This window comes from Anser anser (assembly GCF_964211835.1).
Source record: "Anser anser genome assembly, chromosome: 20".
Taxonomy (NCBI): domain Eukaryota; kingdom Metazoa; phylum Chordata; class Aves; order Anseriformes; family Anatidae; genus Anser; species Anser anser.
In genome coordinates, this window is record NC_139741.1 from 10,544,867 (window position 1) to 10,562,393 (window position 17,527).

At 39.6% G+C, this 17,527-nt stretch overlaps 1 protein-coding gene across 5 annotated transcripts in view; it reads left to right on the top strand.

Annotated features, from left to right (window-relative positions):
* The window catches only part of AUTS2 (activator of transcription and developmental regulator AUTS2), a 761,980-nt gene extending 745,786 nt beyond the window's left edge, over window positions 1-16,194 (top strand). For all 5 annotated transcript variants that reach the window (XM_083806486.1, XM_083806489.1, XM_083806488.1 and 2 more), the window contains 6 exons: window positions 262-333; window positions 4,249-4,390; window positions 4,899-4,976; window positions 6,826-6,909; window positions 7,824-8,046; window positions 13,042-16,194. In XM_083806486.1, the coding sequence (XP_083662612.1) occupies window positions 262-333; window positions 4,249-4,390; window positions 4,899-4,976; window positions 6,826-6,909; window positions 7,824-8,046; window positions 13,042-14,281 (1,839 nt within the window). In that variant the 3' untranslated portion in view covers window positions 14,282-16,194. The remainder of the gene's footprint in view (window positions 1-261; window positions 334-4,248; window positions 4,391-4,898; window positions 4,977-6,825; window positions 6,910-7,823; window positions 8,047-13,041) is intronic.
* Window positions 16,195-17,527: the final 1,333 nt, after the last annotated feature.

A 17,527-nucleotide genomic window follows, 5' to 3' on the forward strand; every position in this document is an offset into this window, starting at 1 on the left:
CTTTTGGAATTGAACTCAATGTACAGTTTTGAAGCAATCCAGCTATGCGGAGTAGCTGCTAACAGGCAGGTAGTTTCATCAGTTTCAGCAATGAAAGCTGCATTCTCAGCCAGTGGCATCAGAAGATTGCAAGAGTGTATAAAAACAAGCATGGGTTTATCTGGAGAGGAGGGTGACCAGCAACATTCCTAGGATAAAGCATCACAGGTATTTGAAAATTACTAATTCACTTTGTATTCCTTTTTTTTTTTTTTTTTCCAGAAACCCGGAAAGTGGTGCGCTATGCATGTTCACATTGCCTGGCAGATATACCATCATCAACAGAAAGTCAAGGTCAGTCTTCTGGGCACACCTGCATTTCAGATAAATTGCACTGTGCAAACCTGTGAAAGGAAGAGTTTGTCTCGTGCTGTTAGTAGTTCTGTGCCATGGCTAATGGCTTGTTAAACTAGCCATAAGTAGCATTATAGCATAACCTTCCATTTCACAGGGATGGCATATTTGAATTTAAAACCTAAACATGGAGTCTCAAAGGAATGTATGAGATGCTACAGAGCAAGGACACCAGATCTCAAGCAATAGCAAACAGTTTATAGCTAGAGAGAGCTAAATGGGTGTGCCTGTGAGCTACAGCATTTCTTTTATTTATGGCTGAGGACACGAACATATTGAGATTAAATTATTCTAAGTCTGGAGAAGCTAGGCACATGTGTCCCATTCCTCTTATTAATGTTCACAGACATAATGGGGCACGGGAAGATTTCTCCTGTCCCTGCTATGTTATATCCAGCGTGGCTGCACAGGCTCCCATCAGTCTTCTTTCACAACCCACGTTACAGCTGGAGGCTGGCACCAGGACATGTCTGGACTGATCAGGCAGCCACAGCTGCTCAGATGATGTTATCCAGAGACACTGTCTCATGGCACTGAAGGTACAAGGGTGGAAATAATTTCTTTGTTGTACATGCTTTGAGACTTGAGTGTAAGGGCTATGGCCAATTTAGGCCTGAAAGAGAGGTCATATTAAAAGAAATAGTTTATTCATTTCATAATTAGGGTATTTCCCTTCTTTCCTTAACTCTATTTTCATTGCATATGGGCTTTGTGAAGAAGGTTCCTTTCCTGTTACAACATTTGCACTGTTCTTGTCACTGAAAAATTCTGTGTTGCTCCTAAAGTTTTTCACTGTAGGGAGGAAAGGTTGGCGTTCTTGACTGTTTGGCCTTCTACTTCAGGTGTAAATGGGTTGTGTTAGAAAGTAAAATTAACTAGAAGTCCATACCACTTTGCAGTCTGTGTATGCAACTGAAATGTATAAGATAGTGCTATAAGAGTATGAAGATGTTGAACAGCTACTAAAACCTGCAGCTAATAGAGTTTAAAAATAACCCTTTTAAACAAGGTTGACAGGTTAATTTGCTGCAGTAGACGTATCTCTCCTCTCTGCTTCCTTATGTTTCCCCTGCTAGTGATCTTCATTCATCTTCCCATTATCAAAAAAGACAAGATTATAGACCTAGAGAGTTATATGTCCCTTTTTTTATTTTATTGAAAAGGTATTTTCTCAAAATGAAATTATTATTCCCATGTTATCTGTGTCCTTTGAATCTTCCTTGATTTGATATTCAGAGAGAGGTCATACTGGTGTACTTATAACTCAAGGTAAATGCCATTTTCATACAGCCATTTCTTTTACCTATTACTTTTCTAGCTGGGATGTTTAAAAATAGTAATAATGCCCAGAAGTTCAGGAAAGGAAGTTACTTGACTTTTTGAGACTGTGGATGATGATAATTTCAAAAATAATTGGGAAATGTATTTCACTATCTCAGTTCAGTCAAAAAATGAGGTAAGGTCTGCAGTAGTTAAGGCGAGGTGGTTTATGTCCACGTGGGCCATCAGTCTCTCACACAGGAGCAAAGTCCTCCCCTCTGCATGCCACCAGGAAGCGTGAAATCTCAGTCTGAGGGTTCACACAAGATGATTTCTCCTATGCAGAGGTTGTGAAGGTTTCTTTTCTTCTGCACAAGCTGAAGCAGCTGCTTGTCTGTAGAGCAGGGAATAAAACACATTTACTCAGAAACTTCAAGTTTGCATGCAGTGCCACCAGGCTGCCTGCAAAGTATGGAAGAATTGCTAACTACCCAGCCTGCGAGTAATTGCTTGCAGAGGGCAGCACCAGGCACTGGAGAAGCAGGCAAGACAGGAAACTTTAAAACACCACCTTTGTGACCCCAGGAAAAAATGCATGCAGCTGTAGATGCTGTTTGCCTGCCTATACCTCTGCACCAAGACACCGTTCAGACCTGGGTAACCTGTATGCACACCCAGGGAATTCCTCAGACACAGCCAGGGCTGGATACCATCTCTGAGCACAAAGCAGTTGTACACGGTGGCTCAGGCTGACCAGCCTGTTACTGTTCTGGCCTGGATTCCAGAGAGAATTTGTGCTCCATAATTGGCCCTCTCTCTTTTAGGCAAGGGCTTACAGCCTGGTCTAACATGACATGAAATTATTGCAGGCATTTGCATTGCATTTAGTGGGCCCTGAGTGAAGGTGTTTGGCATTTGCTGGACTTGAAATTAGTTCATAAGGATTATCAGCAAGAGGGGTGCTCTCTTGAACAGCAGCTGGGTGTGAAATGATTCTGATCAATTTTCTTTGGTACTACTTTAAGGTAAATCGTCACATTTAAAAGCCCTTTAGCTCAGCCATGATATTTCCGTTCCTCTTCAGACAGGGGATTTTTTCATTATTAGAACAGTACTGTTCATATGGCTGCAATTAAGGTTTCAGCCAGCTTTTGCTATTCTGAGTAATGCCTGTCAGAGGTTTATAACTTGGTTGTTAAGAAGAAGAATAAAAAGAGCTCACAGCCTAAAAAATCTGGCACACGGCCTTCAGTTGAGGCATTTGTATCTTCTGAACTTTCTTAATTATTAAAGTACTACAGTGTTGCTTCCTTAAAAGTCATGACCTTAACTGGGCCATCTTTTGCACTTCAATATTTTTGCAGGCCATTATCTCAAAACATTGATAAAGCCTCTTTTTTTCTTCCTTTTTTTTGTGCTCATAGCTACATAGACATGTTATTAGCACTTGAAAAACAGCTACTAGGCATGCACATTAACTTGGTCATAACTTTTTAATATGCATATTTATATCATTGTAACAGTCTGTACTCTGAGCTGGCACAGTATTAAATATTGATTTATTAAGCGGAACATGCTCCAGAATTACTGTTAAGATCTACTGGTTCAGTGTTACACATTTGTAAATCCTTTCAGCTGACCTGCACAATTAATCAGCAATCTGTGTTTAGGGAGTTCTGGCAGCACAGGTAATTGGGAATTTGGTTTTCATCTGCATTCTATAAAACTATTGAAGTAGGGACCACTAAAATGAGTCTATGGCACAAAGAAGAGCCCATCTTTCATCCACTTATCATTTACAGTACAGATATCTAAGCAAATACACCTTAAAAGGGAAAGTCTGCTCATTGTAATACCATATAAATAAATACAGTGACATACAGTGCTTCGAATTTGGAGTGCAAGCTATCAAAATGGGACGTAAGTTCTTCAGACACTAATACTCTGTAAGGTGACTTATTTTAGTACCCATCTTGCTCAGTTGCAGTCTGAGAAGCACTGAAAGATGCACAGCATGAAGTGTTTCCTGATTGCAGCTTTGCATTGAAATGTAATGGTTCTGGTGTCCGTTGACTTGTCGCTGCCTTAGCTGTCGAGCGAGTGATTCTTGCAGGCAGAAGAGGGTCAGCTGGCAGCCTCTTAGCTTGGAGCTTTCACCCTGTTTTTAACATGCCTACCCACCCAGTATCAGATCCAAACTAACACCTCTCTTCAGCCTTGCTTTTGTTATTAGTTTAAGACAGACCTGTTCTTACAGCCAAGCATGTGTTTAAAGGCTGTCCTGAGATTTTTGTGTTTGTTCTTTAAGTCAAATCTGCACTGAAATGCTTTGCTCCAGAGGGATGGATGTTTCTGTTTGTGAAGGCACTGTTGAACCTTGGGGGAAATATCTGTTGGAAGCCTGAGGTTTTTTGTCTGCCTTAGATCTCCCTTCCAGGAGATTAGCTCTGCATCTATGTGTAGGGCCACAAAAACTTATATTCTTGTTAAACATCAGTTGTTATGAATGAATTGCTATACCCACAGCATTTTGAAAGTGCCTTTTATTGTTATCTTTTAGGACAGTCTCTTCTAAATCCTGTTTTTACATTTCAGAAACAGATGCAGTCAGATCCACACAAGCTGGACTTTGGCCTGAAACCTGAATTTCTGAGCAGGCCACCAGGCCCCAGCCTTTTTGGAGCCATCCACCACCCCCATGACCTGGCTCGGCCCTCGACTCTCTTCTCCACAGCCAGTGAGTACTGAGAATCGAAATCTTTCTTGTGGCATGCTCATTAACATGCTAATCCTTGCCATGCTGAAAGGAAATTTCCCATATGCTTTGGCTTACGAACTCTCTGCAAGACATGCCAGGGGCTATTAGTCTATTTGATAAATATTTTAAAATTAGTCCATAAGATTTAAAAAAAAAAAAAAAAAACACAAACGTGCTGAAATGTTATACAGGTTGTAAATGGAGGAACATTGCACCCAGTGATATCTGATGCATCATGGAGATGACATGTTGGAAATATGCTGTATTTTACATGTACTCTTTCTCCATACTGACACATTTTCCCCTCCAATCCCCTTTAACTGGTAACTTCTGTTTAGAAGAGCAGCTGCAATTTGCATGGGATCCTGACCTGAGTAATCTCTGCTCACGTGAGCTGTTGTTTAAGAAATTATAGTCAAGTGTAGAGGACAGGGAGTGCCCTTCTGAGCTTTTGCTAGGAGTTGACCCCATTGCTTTGTTTTGGCAGGTGGGGCTCACCCAGCTGGCACCCCTTTTGGCCCTCCACCTCACCACAGCAACTTTCTCAACCCAGCTGCTCACTTAGGTAAGTGCAGTAACTGCCATAAGTCGTTCCCAATTCTCTCCGTGAATACCGGACTGTGGCTACAACTCAGAAGTAACATGCAGACATTTTCTGCCCTGCTACCTTTGGCGATCTGCTGTGGCCTGTTACAGTGTGAATACCACTGAATTGACAGCTAGTTCAGTTGTCCTGTCATTCCCCAAAAGGCTATTGTAGAAGTGTGTGGAGTACAGTCTGAACAGCCATCATCTTTTACCAGCCAGACTCAAAATAAGGCCAAAAGATCCTCCTGAGCCTCATCGGTCCACAGAGATAATACAGTTAAGCATGCCAGGAGCACCAAAAGAAATAAGCATAATGCATGTTCTTCAGCTCCTCAACCTAAGTGTTGTCTGTATAGATCCATTTACAACTGGATCAACATGATGAACCCTTTGACACAAGCTTGGAGTCATGGCTCTGAATACATAGTAAGCTGCGTCAGCTTTTGTGCTCTGCTTTTGCACATCTGCCACTGCAAAGTAATGCTACATTGTTCTTACTTCACATCTTTTGTTTTAGTCCATTAAAGGTTGCCCGTGTGGAGACTCTCTGAGTGTCCTGCCTACTTAACCTTTACAAATTGCACGTTTTATCCATTAATCTTCTGTAACCCAAGTAGCAGTTCTAAATACATGTAACAGTATCACTGATAGCATATTTTGAAATACTTCAGAAAACAAAGTGCCTGGATGTTGGAGGAGTAATGGGGCTGGTTAGGTTCAGTGTAATCATATCTATAAGCAGTCAAAAAATACTTGAAAATTAGGGCTCAGGCTCAGAGAGGTGTTTCTGTTCCTAACTCCTACTGAGATACCTGCTTTTCCATTTAAGTGACTGGGAAGGAGATCCTTAAAATCTTATGATCTGGGCTCAAATGTGTATGTCAGTGAAAAATAGCAAATACACATTTAAGAAAAAGAACCACTTAAGAAAAGTCACCAAATGTTGCTAGTTCCCTTCTAACTTACGGACGTAATAAGGCGATCTGCTGCCTATGGGAACATCAGAAGTCAAGACTCTAATTTGATATTCCATTTTGCAAAGAGAAAGATTTGGGAGGGTCACTAAACAGATACAGCAGACTCATAATGTAGGTTTATCGTTCTGTACTTAGCTGTCTATAGAAAATGCTAGGCATGGCCTTCTTCTTCTCAGTGTTGGTATTTATCAGATGTAGTTTCATCAAAGTCATTAGACTTTGAGAAGAGAATTTGCTTCATACAACATACCTATACCCTGTATACATTAAGTATGAAAAAAAAACCAAACAGATTCCAATATTTCTCATAGTCCATTCTAGTTTTTCATATAATATTAGCAATAAATATGAAGAGCATTGCAAAATGTTCAGGTCAGCATGACATATCAGTATAATAGGACATTTTTATTTTTATCCTGGCTATGGTTTAGGAGACATGACTGAGGCATGGCCTGAAGGTGTTTTGCAAGCACAATTGCCAGACTTAATAATAGTCTTGCTAGCCAGGGACATTTCCTGAGAAAGATCCTGAAACTGAACTGGAAGGGAATAAAAGGAAATAAAAATTGAGGCGTTTGCAGATTTTAAGTGAAGTATCTACTTTTGCTGAATTACAGGCCTCAATACTGCATATATTGTAACATCTTGGTTTTCTTCAAAGTGGAAGTTTTTCTACTAAGTTGATGCCATGCATATCGTCATTGGGGAAAAAAAAAGTTTTTGTATTTCCCACCCCTTCACAATCACCGGTGTGTTGTGGGAGGATGTTGTTCATCTGGATAAGACATTAACGTTTTATCACAATTACCAACATGCCAGTGAGTGTCAGCTGTTTTCATTGGTTTGCAGAGCCTTTCAATCGACCAGCTTCCTTCAGTGGTCTCACTGCAGTGGGTAGTAATGCCTTCGGGGGACTCGGGAACCCGACAGTTAGTGAGTAACCTCTTTGTTTATGAATTCTTGTTTGCTGTGTGATTCAGGATATTGAGTGATGGTGACTATTCGTTGTCGTTGTATCGGTTGCTTAGATCACACATCAGTAAGGGATGGGAATATGAAAAGCACCCTTTTTCTTTTAAATAACAGCATTGTTTTAGTCATCAGTAAATTATTTTCTATTAGTTGCCTCATAGTTTGGGTTCAACATAATGCCAAATGTCACCATTACGTTGTTTAGTCAAGAAATAAATGAATACAGAACTTATGAGTCTAAGGAGTTTGTGAGATTCCTCATGATTTTGTTGCATGGTCAAAAACAGTTAATGTGCACTGCTTATTTGTAATCCCTAGCTGTGGATGAGAACATTTTTTTTTCCTTTCTCACCGGTAATCCAGGACATGTGCCTGGAAAAGATCACTAACCTGCATTTATTTGTCCAGGGTCATCAACATTTCTCTAGATTTGGCCAGTCTCAAAAGATCATCCTTTCAAAAGTCACTACCTTTCTCCATACTTCAAATCTGGCATGATTTCGGTCACATATTATTTTACTTTGGTTCAGGATTAAATGCAACAAGTTCCATTGTTTATAGTTAGTATAATGGTCATTTTCTGGTGTCTCCAAAATATTTGGACTAAGGATCATTGTCACTTTTATCTTTCTATTTCATCCCTTGTCAATTTTATCCACAGCATTTCCCTTTCCAATTAAAACAGCTGTCAGATGCCTGCCCATTTTTAGGAATGAGACCCTCTAATGAATCTCTGTTAATTTCCTTTCCTTTTCCAGCTCCCAATAATATGTATTCATTTTAACTCTGAGTGCTGTAAAAGTTTTTTTGGTAAGTACCTTCACTAGAGCATACCTTTTTCTTAAACCTTTTTGTTTTCCACTTCACCATTTCAGCACCCAACTCAATGTTCGGCCACAAGGATGGCCCCAGTATGCAGAGCTTTAGCAACCCTCACGAGCCCTGGAACCGACTGCACCGAACTCCTCCTTCGTTCCCGACCCCTCCGCCCTGGCTGAAGCCAGGAGAGCTGGAGCGCAGTTCATCTGCTGCAGCTCATGACAGAGATAGAGATGTAGATAAACGAGACTCATCTGTTAGTAAAGATGACAAAGAAAGGTACGAAAGAACACTTCCAAGAATTGTCTAGTTCAAAGCTTGGGGCTCCGTTCTGCTTTTAACCCTTCCCAGCCTGGCACATTGTTAAACCAGAGCTTCAGTAGAGGGACACCTGGAGAGCGGACACCATCGGCGCCTACGACGCGAGGCTGGCAGTACTCACACAGCAGGTGCCTCCTGCTGCATCTGTTTCTCTTCTCACTTGCACCACAGTTCCTCAGAAGGAGCTTGGCTGGAGCAGAGTTCAGGCAGTGTCAAGTGAGAATAGAATCAGACCACACAGCCTTGTGGATGACTTTCTCTTAGGTCTTCTGAAGACTTGATGTGTAGATAGGTGCCTGACAGGATGCAAAAAGGATTATGAAGTCTATCAGACACATATCTGCACTAGTGAATACTTAAATAACTTTGTAAATCTGACCCTATCTGCAAAACAAATAACCCCGCCTCCCTCCCCTAAAATGGCCTGAGGAGAGAAACTACTGATAAAAGTTTTAAAACTAAAACTCTGTAAAACATAATGGTATGTCATTTCCAATACCACAGTAACTTTCAGTGCATGCAGTTCATTAAATCAACCTTAATTCCCCTGAAGAAAACACACATACGTGCACTGCTGTTGCATACCTTCAAGCACGTTTTTTGTTCAGTGTTTTACATGGACTTGCACTCTAACATGTCCAGGCTGGGAAGGGTTAATGAAAAGTAAAACCCGGTCATATTTTTTTTTTGTCAGGACTGTTCCCATTATACAATTAACTCAGTAACAATTCCTCTTAACATTTAAGTACCAAATTATAAGAATTTGCCATTCAGCAAGTGTCATGCCTTCCTTGAAAAATGTAGAGAGGCTGATTTCAGCTTTTTCAGTTGTGGCTTAATGGCTTTCCTGTTAAGTTTGCACATTACTTTACTACATAATGGCTATGTTTCTAACTTTTTAACATAAAAGAATATTTAGGAGATGTACTTTTCTGACTTCTCTGTCACTAACCCAAATATACGCATTAGTAGCCTTTTCTAAAAGAAGTTATGCTAACACATTAGATATTCTAAAAATACATTTAAGAGCTTTTCTGTGTTATTGTAAAATGTGAAGAGCAAGTCAAACTACAGATCTTTTCACCTACATTTTCCATTTGGAATATTTTCTGTTTGGTAGCATAGCTTCATTATTTTCATGTGTGGTGTTAATGCTTCAAAATAAATTGCTGTTAGAAATTGGGGATTCTGTCCTGCAAAATGCTTAAGCATGTGAGTAACTTTACTGGCTTGAATGGCAAAACATTTTAGTTACTGATGATATGGGTAGTCTTTAGAACTATGTGATTATTTCAGGTACTGTTCTGTTGTTTTGTTATGAAGTGTTCCTGCTGAAGAAAATCCCTTTCAGAAATACATTCCTTGTAAGCTGCTTTGGCATTGCCTGAACTCCATATCATAGCTCAGAACATATTTATTTTCAATAACTTGAGAGCCTAAAAGTAAGCATCATTCATACTTCATATTTCTGCACAATTATGGCTACCAGTTTAGTACAATAACGGTTTTGCTGATCTAGTATTGCTATGCATCCATCCATGTGGTTTTGAAAAGTTCTACTTTGCAGCATGCTCACACTGTTGCCTGTATGAGAAGATGCTGAGAATTCCTTCCTGGAGACCTTCTCCCTATGGAGATAATGTCTGGAGTAGTTTGTGAGCCCCTCATACCTATCCTTTTATCTTCAGTGGCACCCAGCGGGGTGAGGATATAGACTTGCCTTCTAGTTGAGGTCCCAATCTCTGTTACCTATTTTTGGCTAATTTGACAAAGCAGGAAGAACTGGGAATCATGCCCAGAGTTCTGGTATGATTTCATCTCAAAATAGTCCTATCATCAAGGGTCTGAGCTTTATCTGCCCCCAAACAGTCCATCTAGACAAATGTGTCCATCTAGATTTCTTCTGTAATAAGTGACAATTAAAGGTACCTCAAAGGCACCTCTTAGCTTGACTTATCCCCATTTAAAAATGGTGTTAGGGTGGATTACAGTGAATCACTGATTGCTGTTATTAGATAAGCTGTACAGCCATTGCATTGCATCCCCTTCCCAGCTAAGGTGGTAGATGAGATATGGTAGATCCCTCAAGAGAGTTTAGATAATGTGAAACTACAGTCTGTGAACATTTCCCAGGTGTAGAGCTGGCTGGGGAGTTACACTGCTATGTCCTGTTATAGTCCCTGCTTTCTTCTGGAACACCACTTGCAAATTCGTTTGTTTGTTTTAAGGACATTACTCCAGTCCAACATTAGAAAAAAATCAGTGGAAACACCTATTGTGCAAAACAGGATTTGTTCTTTCTCAGTAGTATTTAATTTAGAAGATGTCACTGAGCAATTCCACTCTAATAAAGACATTGATGTGTATGTAATCCTGGAGCATTAAAGAGAATACAAGAATCTATTGATCTCTTTATCAACATAAATGAAGCAAAGGAATTGGCATAATGGCTTGTGCATTATCTTTCAGTGTAGCGTACGGCCTTAAAACATACCTTATTTAGTAATAAACTCATTTGAAAACATCTCAAGTTTCTTATTTCAGAGAGACTGAGGGTTAGAGCTGTTCCTGTATTATTAGCCTAAGGAGCCCTTGATAGATCTGAGGATAAAAAAACATTCCCTCCCTGACCACTGGACTGCTGTTCACTTAAGTGAACTGTATAATCAATAACCTCTTGAGATAATGCCATCACTGTAACTGAATAGGATTAAATTGGCAACGGAAGATGTTATTTTGGTTGCACATATATTTTTCTTTAGTTACAGAAAATACCCGTTATTTTCTTTAAATTTTATGCACAATTTAAAATACATAAATTACGCAGAAAATTGATTAAATATCAGTGAAAGGACTCAATAAGTTCCCCTAGTGAAATAAAACAATTAAGGGTGCCCTCTGAACTGGTCCCATGAGCAAAATAAATAAACTAGGTATCGCAGAGTCCACAAGCCAGTGCTTTCACAGCAGAGAAAAAGGATCTTTATGTTGAAGCATTGCATTCACTGGAGTGCATTGTCTCGGTCTTGCTGTGTCCAAATCTAGAAGCTGTTAAAAGAAATGCCTTAGCTTTTGGTGGAGAGCTAGAGAAGGGAAATTAGAGCCAGGACACAATTTTCAGACTGTTCAGGGCAGAGTCAATCAAAACAGAACCTGATATCCAGGAGTTAATTGGTAGTCAGTGCAGATGAGACAGTTCTGGTATTAATTGCTCCAATTTACAAGTGTTTTATAACAGTTGCATTCTGGACTCTCTGATTGTCTGAGACATGGCCCATAAAATGACAGTTTCAACAATTCAGTCTAGATACAGCAGAAGATGCTTCTGGTGAGGTTATAATAATGAGAATTTTCTTTTTCAAAATACTTTTTCAGCAGTTGCTGCAGTTTCACCACCCAAAAGTACCTACAGCTTAGAGGTAGAAAACTTACACAGTTCAGCTCATTAGCAAAAAAGAAAGTAGCAGAAACTGTGTAGGTGAAGGAGCAAGTTGTCCACTTCATAGTCACCCTCTGAGTTGCCCTTCAGCCATCCAGTATTGCTCATCTTGTCCAGAGTGAGTTTCAACCTACTGTCCTCATCAAAGCATGTTTGGATGACACATTGCTGAGCAGAGACTGCAGCACCCAGAGAAGTATGTAAACTGGAGCTGTGTAGGGACTGTAGAGAACCCTGCCGCTTACCCCTCATTTTGCCTTTAATGGCATGTTGTCCATCACCCTGCATGGAACAGAATTCCCACATCTAGAAAACAGCACGTGTCCAACACTGAGGCTGTCTTTGTAGAGAAGACTGCAATGCTGAGCTCAGTTGCAATTAATGCGAGGTGAAAAGCGTTGGAACTGAGGAATTATATTCACCTTACAAATTCGATTCATTTTAAATAGGACTGCTATTCCACTTAGTGTTAGTCAACACTACTTCCAGAAAATAGTTGGTACAGAATGCATTCATATATATATGTTTTTCAGTCCGCTGCCAGACAGTTATTCTCTAATCCTTTGTGCAACATAAATTTGAAAGATGGAAAGAATTTGCAATATTTTGAGACTTCTTGGCATTGGCAGCAAGATACATTGTCACAATCTCTGCTCTGCTCACTCTACCCCAGAAATGGGAAAGGGTTGGGAATCTGAAGAGCAACAGACTCCACAAAGGTGTTACTTTGTGAGCTAGCCTGAATGCTGGGCAGATAGGGTAGATTCATCCCTGCCTGAGGAAGTCAACACACAATCTGCATGACGGCTAGCAACCTCAATTAAAACACCCACACTGAGGCTTACTTCACACTTAAAGAAGTGCCTGTCTGTTCAGAGGTGGTCTCCACCAGTGCTGGTGCACTGAGAGGCTTTTGTTTTCAGTTTTAAGAAGGAAATTGAATTGTGAGAAGTAAATTGAAAATCTAGAAGGATGAAGACAATGTAGATAAGAAACTATTAAAGTAAACAAGTGTGGAAGTTTTTCAAAAAGTCCGTTGAACAAAATGTCGTCTACTTTCCCAAATGTATTCTTAATAGAAGTAGCAGGTAAAATCCTACTTCCCATGTAATTTGGATTTAATTGCCTCACCTTTTTGGTGTGAAATTGGTATGTTTCTATTTTTTCTCTCTCTTCTTTGCAAACGGCTAAGGCCATCATCCTAGGAGTATGTACATTAGAGCTAGATTCCCTGGGATCCTTCTGTGGACTTCAGTGTTTGAAATTTCAGTCAGATCATTCACAAAGCAGCTTCTTTGGGGATCTTCTTCTCCTGCATTAAGATAATAGAACAGACCTAGTTTAGAGATGGGTTGCTCTTCTGCTGTTTTGGGTGTGCAATAGGAACAGTGCATTAAATGGTGCATGTTACTAGCTTTCTGCAAAGCAACAAGTATACAGGCAGACACCCTCGAGGATTTGTTTTATTTCTGAGAGTTTCTCATGCTTTAATTTTTATGCTTCTTTCTTTCTAGGGAGAGCATTGAGAAAAGACACTCCAGCCATCCTTCGCCAGCACCTATCCATCCAGTGAACTCCCTCGGACATAATCGCAGCTCAAATGAGCAGATCAGGAGCCATCTGAATCCCGAGGTTCGAGAAAAAGAGAAACCCAAAGAGCGAGAGAGGGATCACTCCGAATCTCGGAAGGAAATTAATGTCGAAGAGCACAAGGTGAAGGACAACTATATTTCAGAGAAAGAAGGCCTGAGCCATGAAAGCCGAGTGGTGGAAGAATCAAAGCAAATGTCCAGGGTTCCTTCACCCTATGCTAGGCCCCCTGTTGTGGAGAGCACCAGGCCTAATAGTACTTCAAACCGTGAGACTGAGAGGAAGAATGAGCCGGCATATGATAATTCGAAGAAAAGCAATGAAGTCAAGGTGAAGGAGGAGCGAAAGGAAGACCATGATGTTCAACCTGAGGGACCTCAGACTCACAGGTCATCTGATCAGCCTCCGCCTATATCTACATCTAATGTCCATCCAAGTCCTTTAGTGTCTATGCCCATGACTGTAGGTGTAACTGGTATACATCACATGAACAGCATCAGTGGCCTGGATAGGACTCGCATGATGACCCCTTTCATGGGAATTAGCCCGATTCCTGGTGGAGAACGTTTCCCCTATCCTTCTTTCCACTGGGATCCAATGAGAGATCCCTTAAGAGATCCTTACAGAGAGCTAGATATTCATCGGAGAGACCCCCTGGGCAGAGACTTTTTGCTAAGAAATGACCCCCTTCATCGTCTTTCTACACCAAGATTATATGAAGCCGACAGGTCGTTCAGGGATCGGGAACCTCACGACTACAATCACCACCACCATCACCACCACCCTCTTTCTGTTGACCCGCGACGTGAGCATGAGAGGGGCAACCACTTGGATGACAGGGAGCGGTTGCACATGCTCAGAGAGGACTATGAACATGCACGCCTGCACTCAGTTCACCCTGCCACCTTGGATGGGCACCTGCCTCACCCAAGCCTAATCACACCAGGACTTCCTAGCATGCACTACCCCAGAGTCAGTCCCCCGACGGGACACCAAAATGGCATCCTCAATAAAACTCCCCCAACAGCAGCTCTCAGTGCCCCTCCACCTCTTATTTCTACTCTGGGACCTCGGCCTGGGTCTCCCAGAAGGACTACTCCTCTGTCGACAGAGATGAGAGAGAGGCCTCCTTCTCACACCCTCAAGGACATTGAAGCTCGATAAGCAGAGTGAGACTAAATGAAAACCAGAGAAAGAGGGACAGAATGTTGTAAATGAACATAATATAAAGACCTTCTTACTAGTCATTGATACAGACTGGGGTTGTAACCCACTGTACAATATGTATAGACCTGAGTGCAAAGATTTTGAAATGTTTTTTTTGTATATTATATGTTGAAATTTTCCAGATCTTTTAGCCAAGTCCATATGTTCCTTGTGTCTTCTACTCTATTTTATTTCTAGTTTAAAATTTTCAAATTTGAACTGAAGAACAAGACATTACTCTGAATGATTTGACTAGAAGCAAGCCACCACCAATGACAACCGTACAACGCTCTTTCAGAAAACAAGTGAAAACAATTGTAGATATTTATGTAAAAAGAGTGCTTCATGGGTTAATGGTTCATATATGCAAAAAGGGTAAGATGAAAGCTTTACTTTGTACAAATGTAAATAGATAAAATTAAGTAACATAATACATTAATACTTCTTAAACTGTGCTATTTGCAAACTTAATATTGATCAACACAGTCTGCTTATGCTGTGTTACATATATTGTTATAGACAGCTAAACCCCTTCAACTATGCAATGAATTTTAAGGCTTTTCACAAAAGCCTTTATAACTCAAAGGAGCCTTTTCAACACACAACATACTTAAAGTCATATTTTCCCTGAACAAGCTCATCTATACTAGAAACCTATTTCTCTTGCTTGTTTTGATGAAGAAACAGCCCATTAGAAGTGTAGTTTTCTGTCTGAACCCCTGCATCAAGATGCTGATGTTACTGTAGCTCATGTATTCCTTAGAATGCGTCAGGTTAGCAATCTATAATCACTGATACTGTAGTCATGACTGATGGGGTTTTAGTCACATTAATCTGGGTTAAACAGAATAATAATCAAATGCTGGATATTTTCCAGAACCTTCGTCACTTAACATGTCAAATTTATTTTTGGAAGAACATCTGGTTATAACCATTCATGTCTGTTTTTATTGCCAGTGTGTCATTTTAATCTGTACACACACTTTTTTTTTTTGTTAAGCGTTTTTTAGCTATGTTGAAACAAATCCTACAAGAAAGCCAATACTTTTCTAAATGATGGATATGTTTTCACTGTGGATCAGTAGTTTAATTAATGAACTCCAATGCAGATTTCATAATGCAACTTATTGTATTTCAGTTGGTAATAAAGTCTGTGAATAGTTAACAGGTCAACCTTGTTGTTCCCTAATCATGGAAGATATAACCTGAAGAACACGGTCCTTTTTAATAATATGCATCAATCTTCTGAAATCTGTCTTTTCATAACACACTTTTTTATAATGCGTTAAGTTTCTTGTCTAAATATTTGGAGAGAATATGACTTTATCAGAGAGAATTCAATATCTTGTCTACTGGACTGTAAAATATATGTATGAAATAAAATTAGTTCCATTGGTCTTCTAGTGTATTAAAGTGCTATCTGAAGTTGTTATCCTGTTTTGGCAAAAAAAAAAAAAAAAAGAAAAAAAAGAAAGAAAAAAGTTAACTACAGTTGTTTCTAATGATCAGAGATCTATTTTAGTAGTCAACTGAAGGTTTAGTTGTGAGCTTCAGATTTTGTGAACTCCAGATGTTGTGCAGTGTTCTTTTTTTTTTTTGATTTTTTTTTAAGAACAAAAGGAAAAATACAAAAAAAAAATAACCCAACCCTGAAGAATATGTACACTGGAACCGTAGTGGTAGCTTTCAGTATTGTAAAGAGATTGTTATATACAAACCTTTTTGCTGTTTATCCTGTATGTAATAAAGTCCTTTCTAGATCCTATGTGAAAAGAAAAGTGAAGCGGCTCTCAATCTTCAGCATGTTTCCTCATCAGCGAAGACTTGTGTAATGTAAATTGTGCCATGTTATTAAAAAAATGTGAACTAAACTGCTAGGTGCTTCTTTGTGTGGAGTACCCCATCGTTGCTATGGGGAAAAAATGATACCTTTTCCCAAGAGTGGGCTTTTGTTCAGCAGAAATAGCTGTTAAAAATGGAAAGAAAATGACAAGCTTTTATAAGCTATCTTATAAAAATGATTATAATAATCAGGAAAAAAGGAACAAAAAAGAGACCGAATCCTTAGCTTGCCCAGATTCTTTAAAATATAATAACACCCTACTGACATTAGCTTTTAATTACTGACCAATTAGTCTTTCAGGTTAGTCCCATACTTATGTATGTGGCTGTATGCAAGCTCTTTTGTGAATTTGTGTACTTCTATGCAAGCTAAATGCATTTTACCAGTTACCAGGTAAGAAGATGGCTCTTGGTTACCGTGACCAATTGGAAAAAATATGTACAATTTTTTGCAAAAAATTTAGTTCTACATAGTACAGCTTTCATGGTGTCCTTTTTTTGGGGGAAAAAAAAAAAAAAGCTCATGATGTCATGATGCATGATTTCCTGGAGGTCGTTGGTTTTTTTTTGTTCTGTTTGGTTTTGGTTACAAACTTAGTGCAAACACTTCAAAATTTTTATCCAAGTTACTTTTGCCAGAGGTAACTTGTGATACTAAAACTTGCTTTCTAGAGTAAGAATTAAGAAGACTTTCCCTCAATAATTACCACTTGTGTTGGTAAGCAATTAAATGTATGCAGCCATATATTCAAGTTTGGTTTTGTTTCTCTCTCTGCCGTTGTAGCATTTGTCTGTATTCTATGTTATCATGTAAACCTGATGAAAGTGAAATTTCTCTGAATTTCAACCATGTAACCGAGAGAAAAGAATAGCCCTATGTGTGAACCGTACGTATTCTTGGTAGTAATGTACAGTAGTAACATAATATAGGAAAAGAGCATTTTCTGATTTTTTTGTTTGTTTGTTTTGTTTTGTTTTTCTGCAAGCAACCAGTATCTTGGTCTTCTAAATTTACATCTTTAAAAATGCTTCCAGCTTCCTGAAAGAAACCAGTCATAGATGGCTGTAGAAGGATGAAAGCTATTGGAGAAAGCTTGCACAGATACAGTGTGAGGGAGTCTATGAGAAGGGCCTAATGAGAGCATCATCTTCCAGGTTTATCTCAGCATTGTAATAGGAGTCCTAGCAGCTTTGTCAGTGGCTTTCAGGGAAGAAACTTGGTATCTGATTGTACAGACTATGATCCTTGTTCTCCCAGGTGCTGAGCATACTCCTGCTGATATTACTGAATTCCCAGTCAAGATAATGAAACCTCAGCCCCAGAGTTCCAGAAAGCACTGAGACATTTCACTCCCTTTGAAT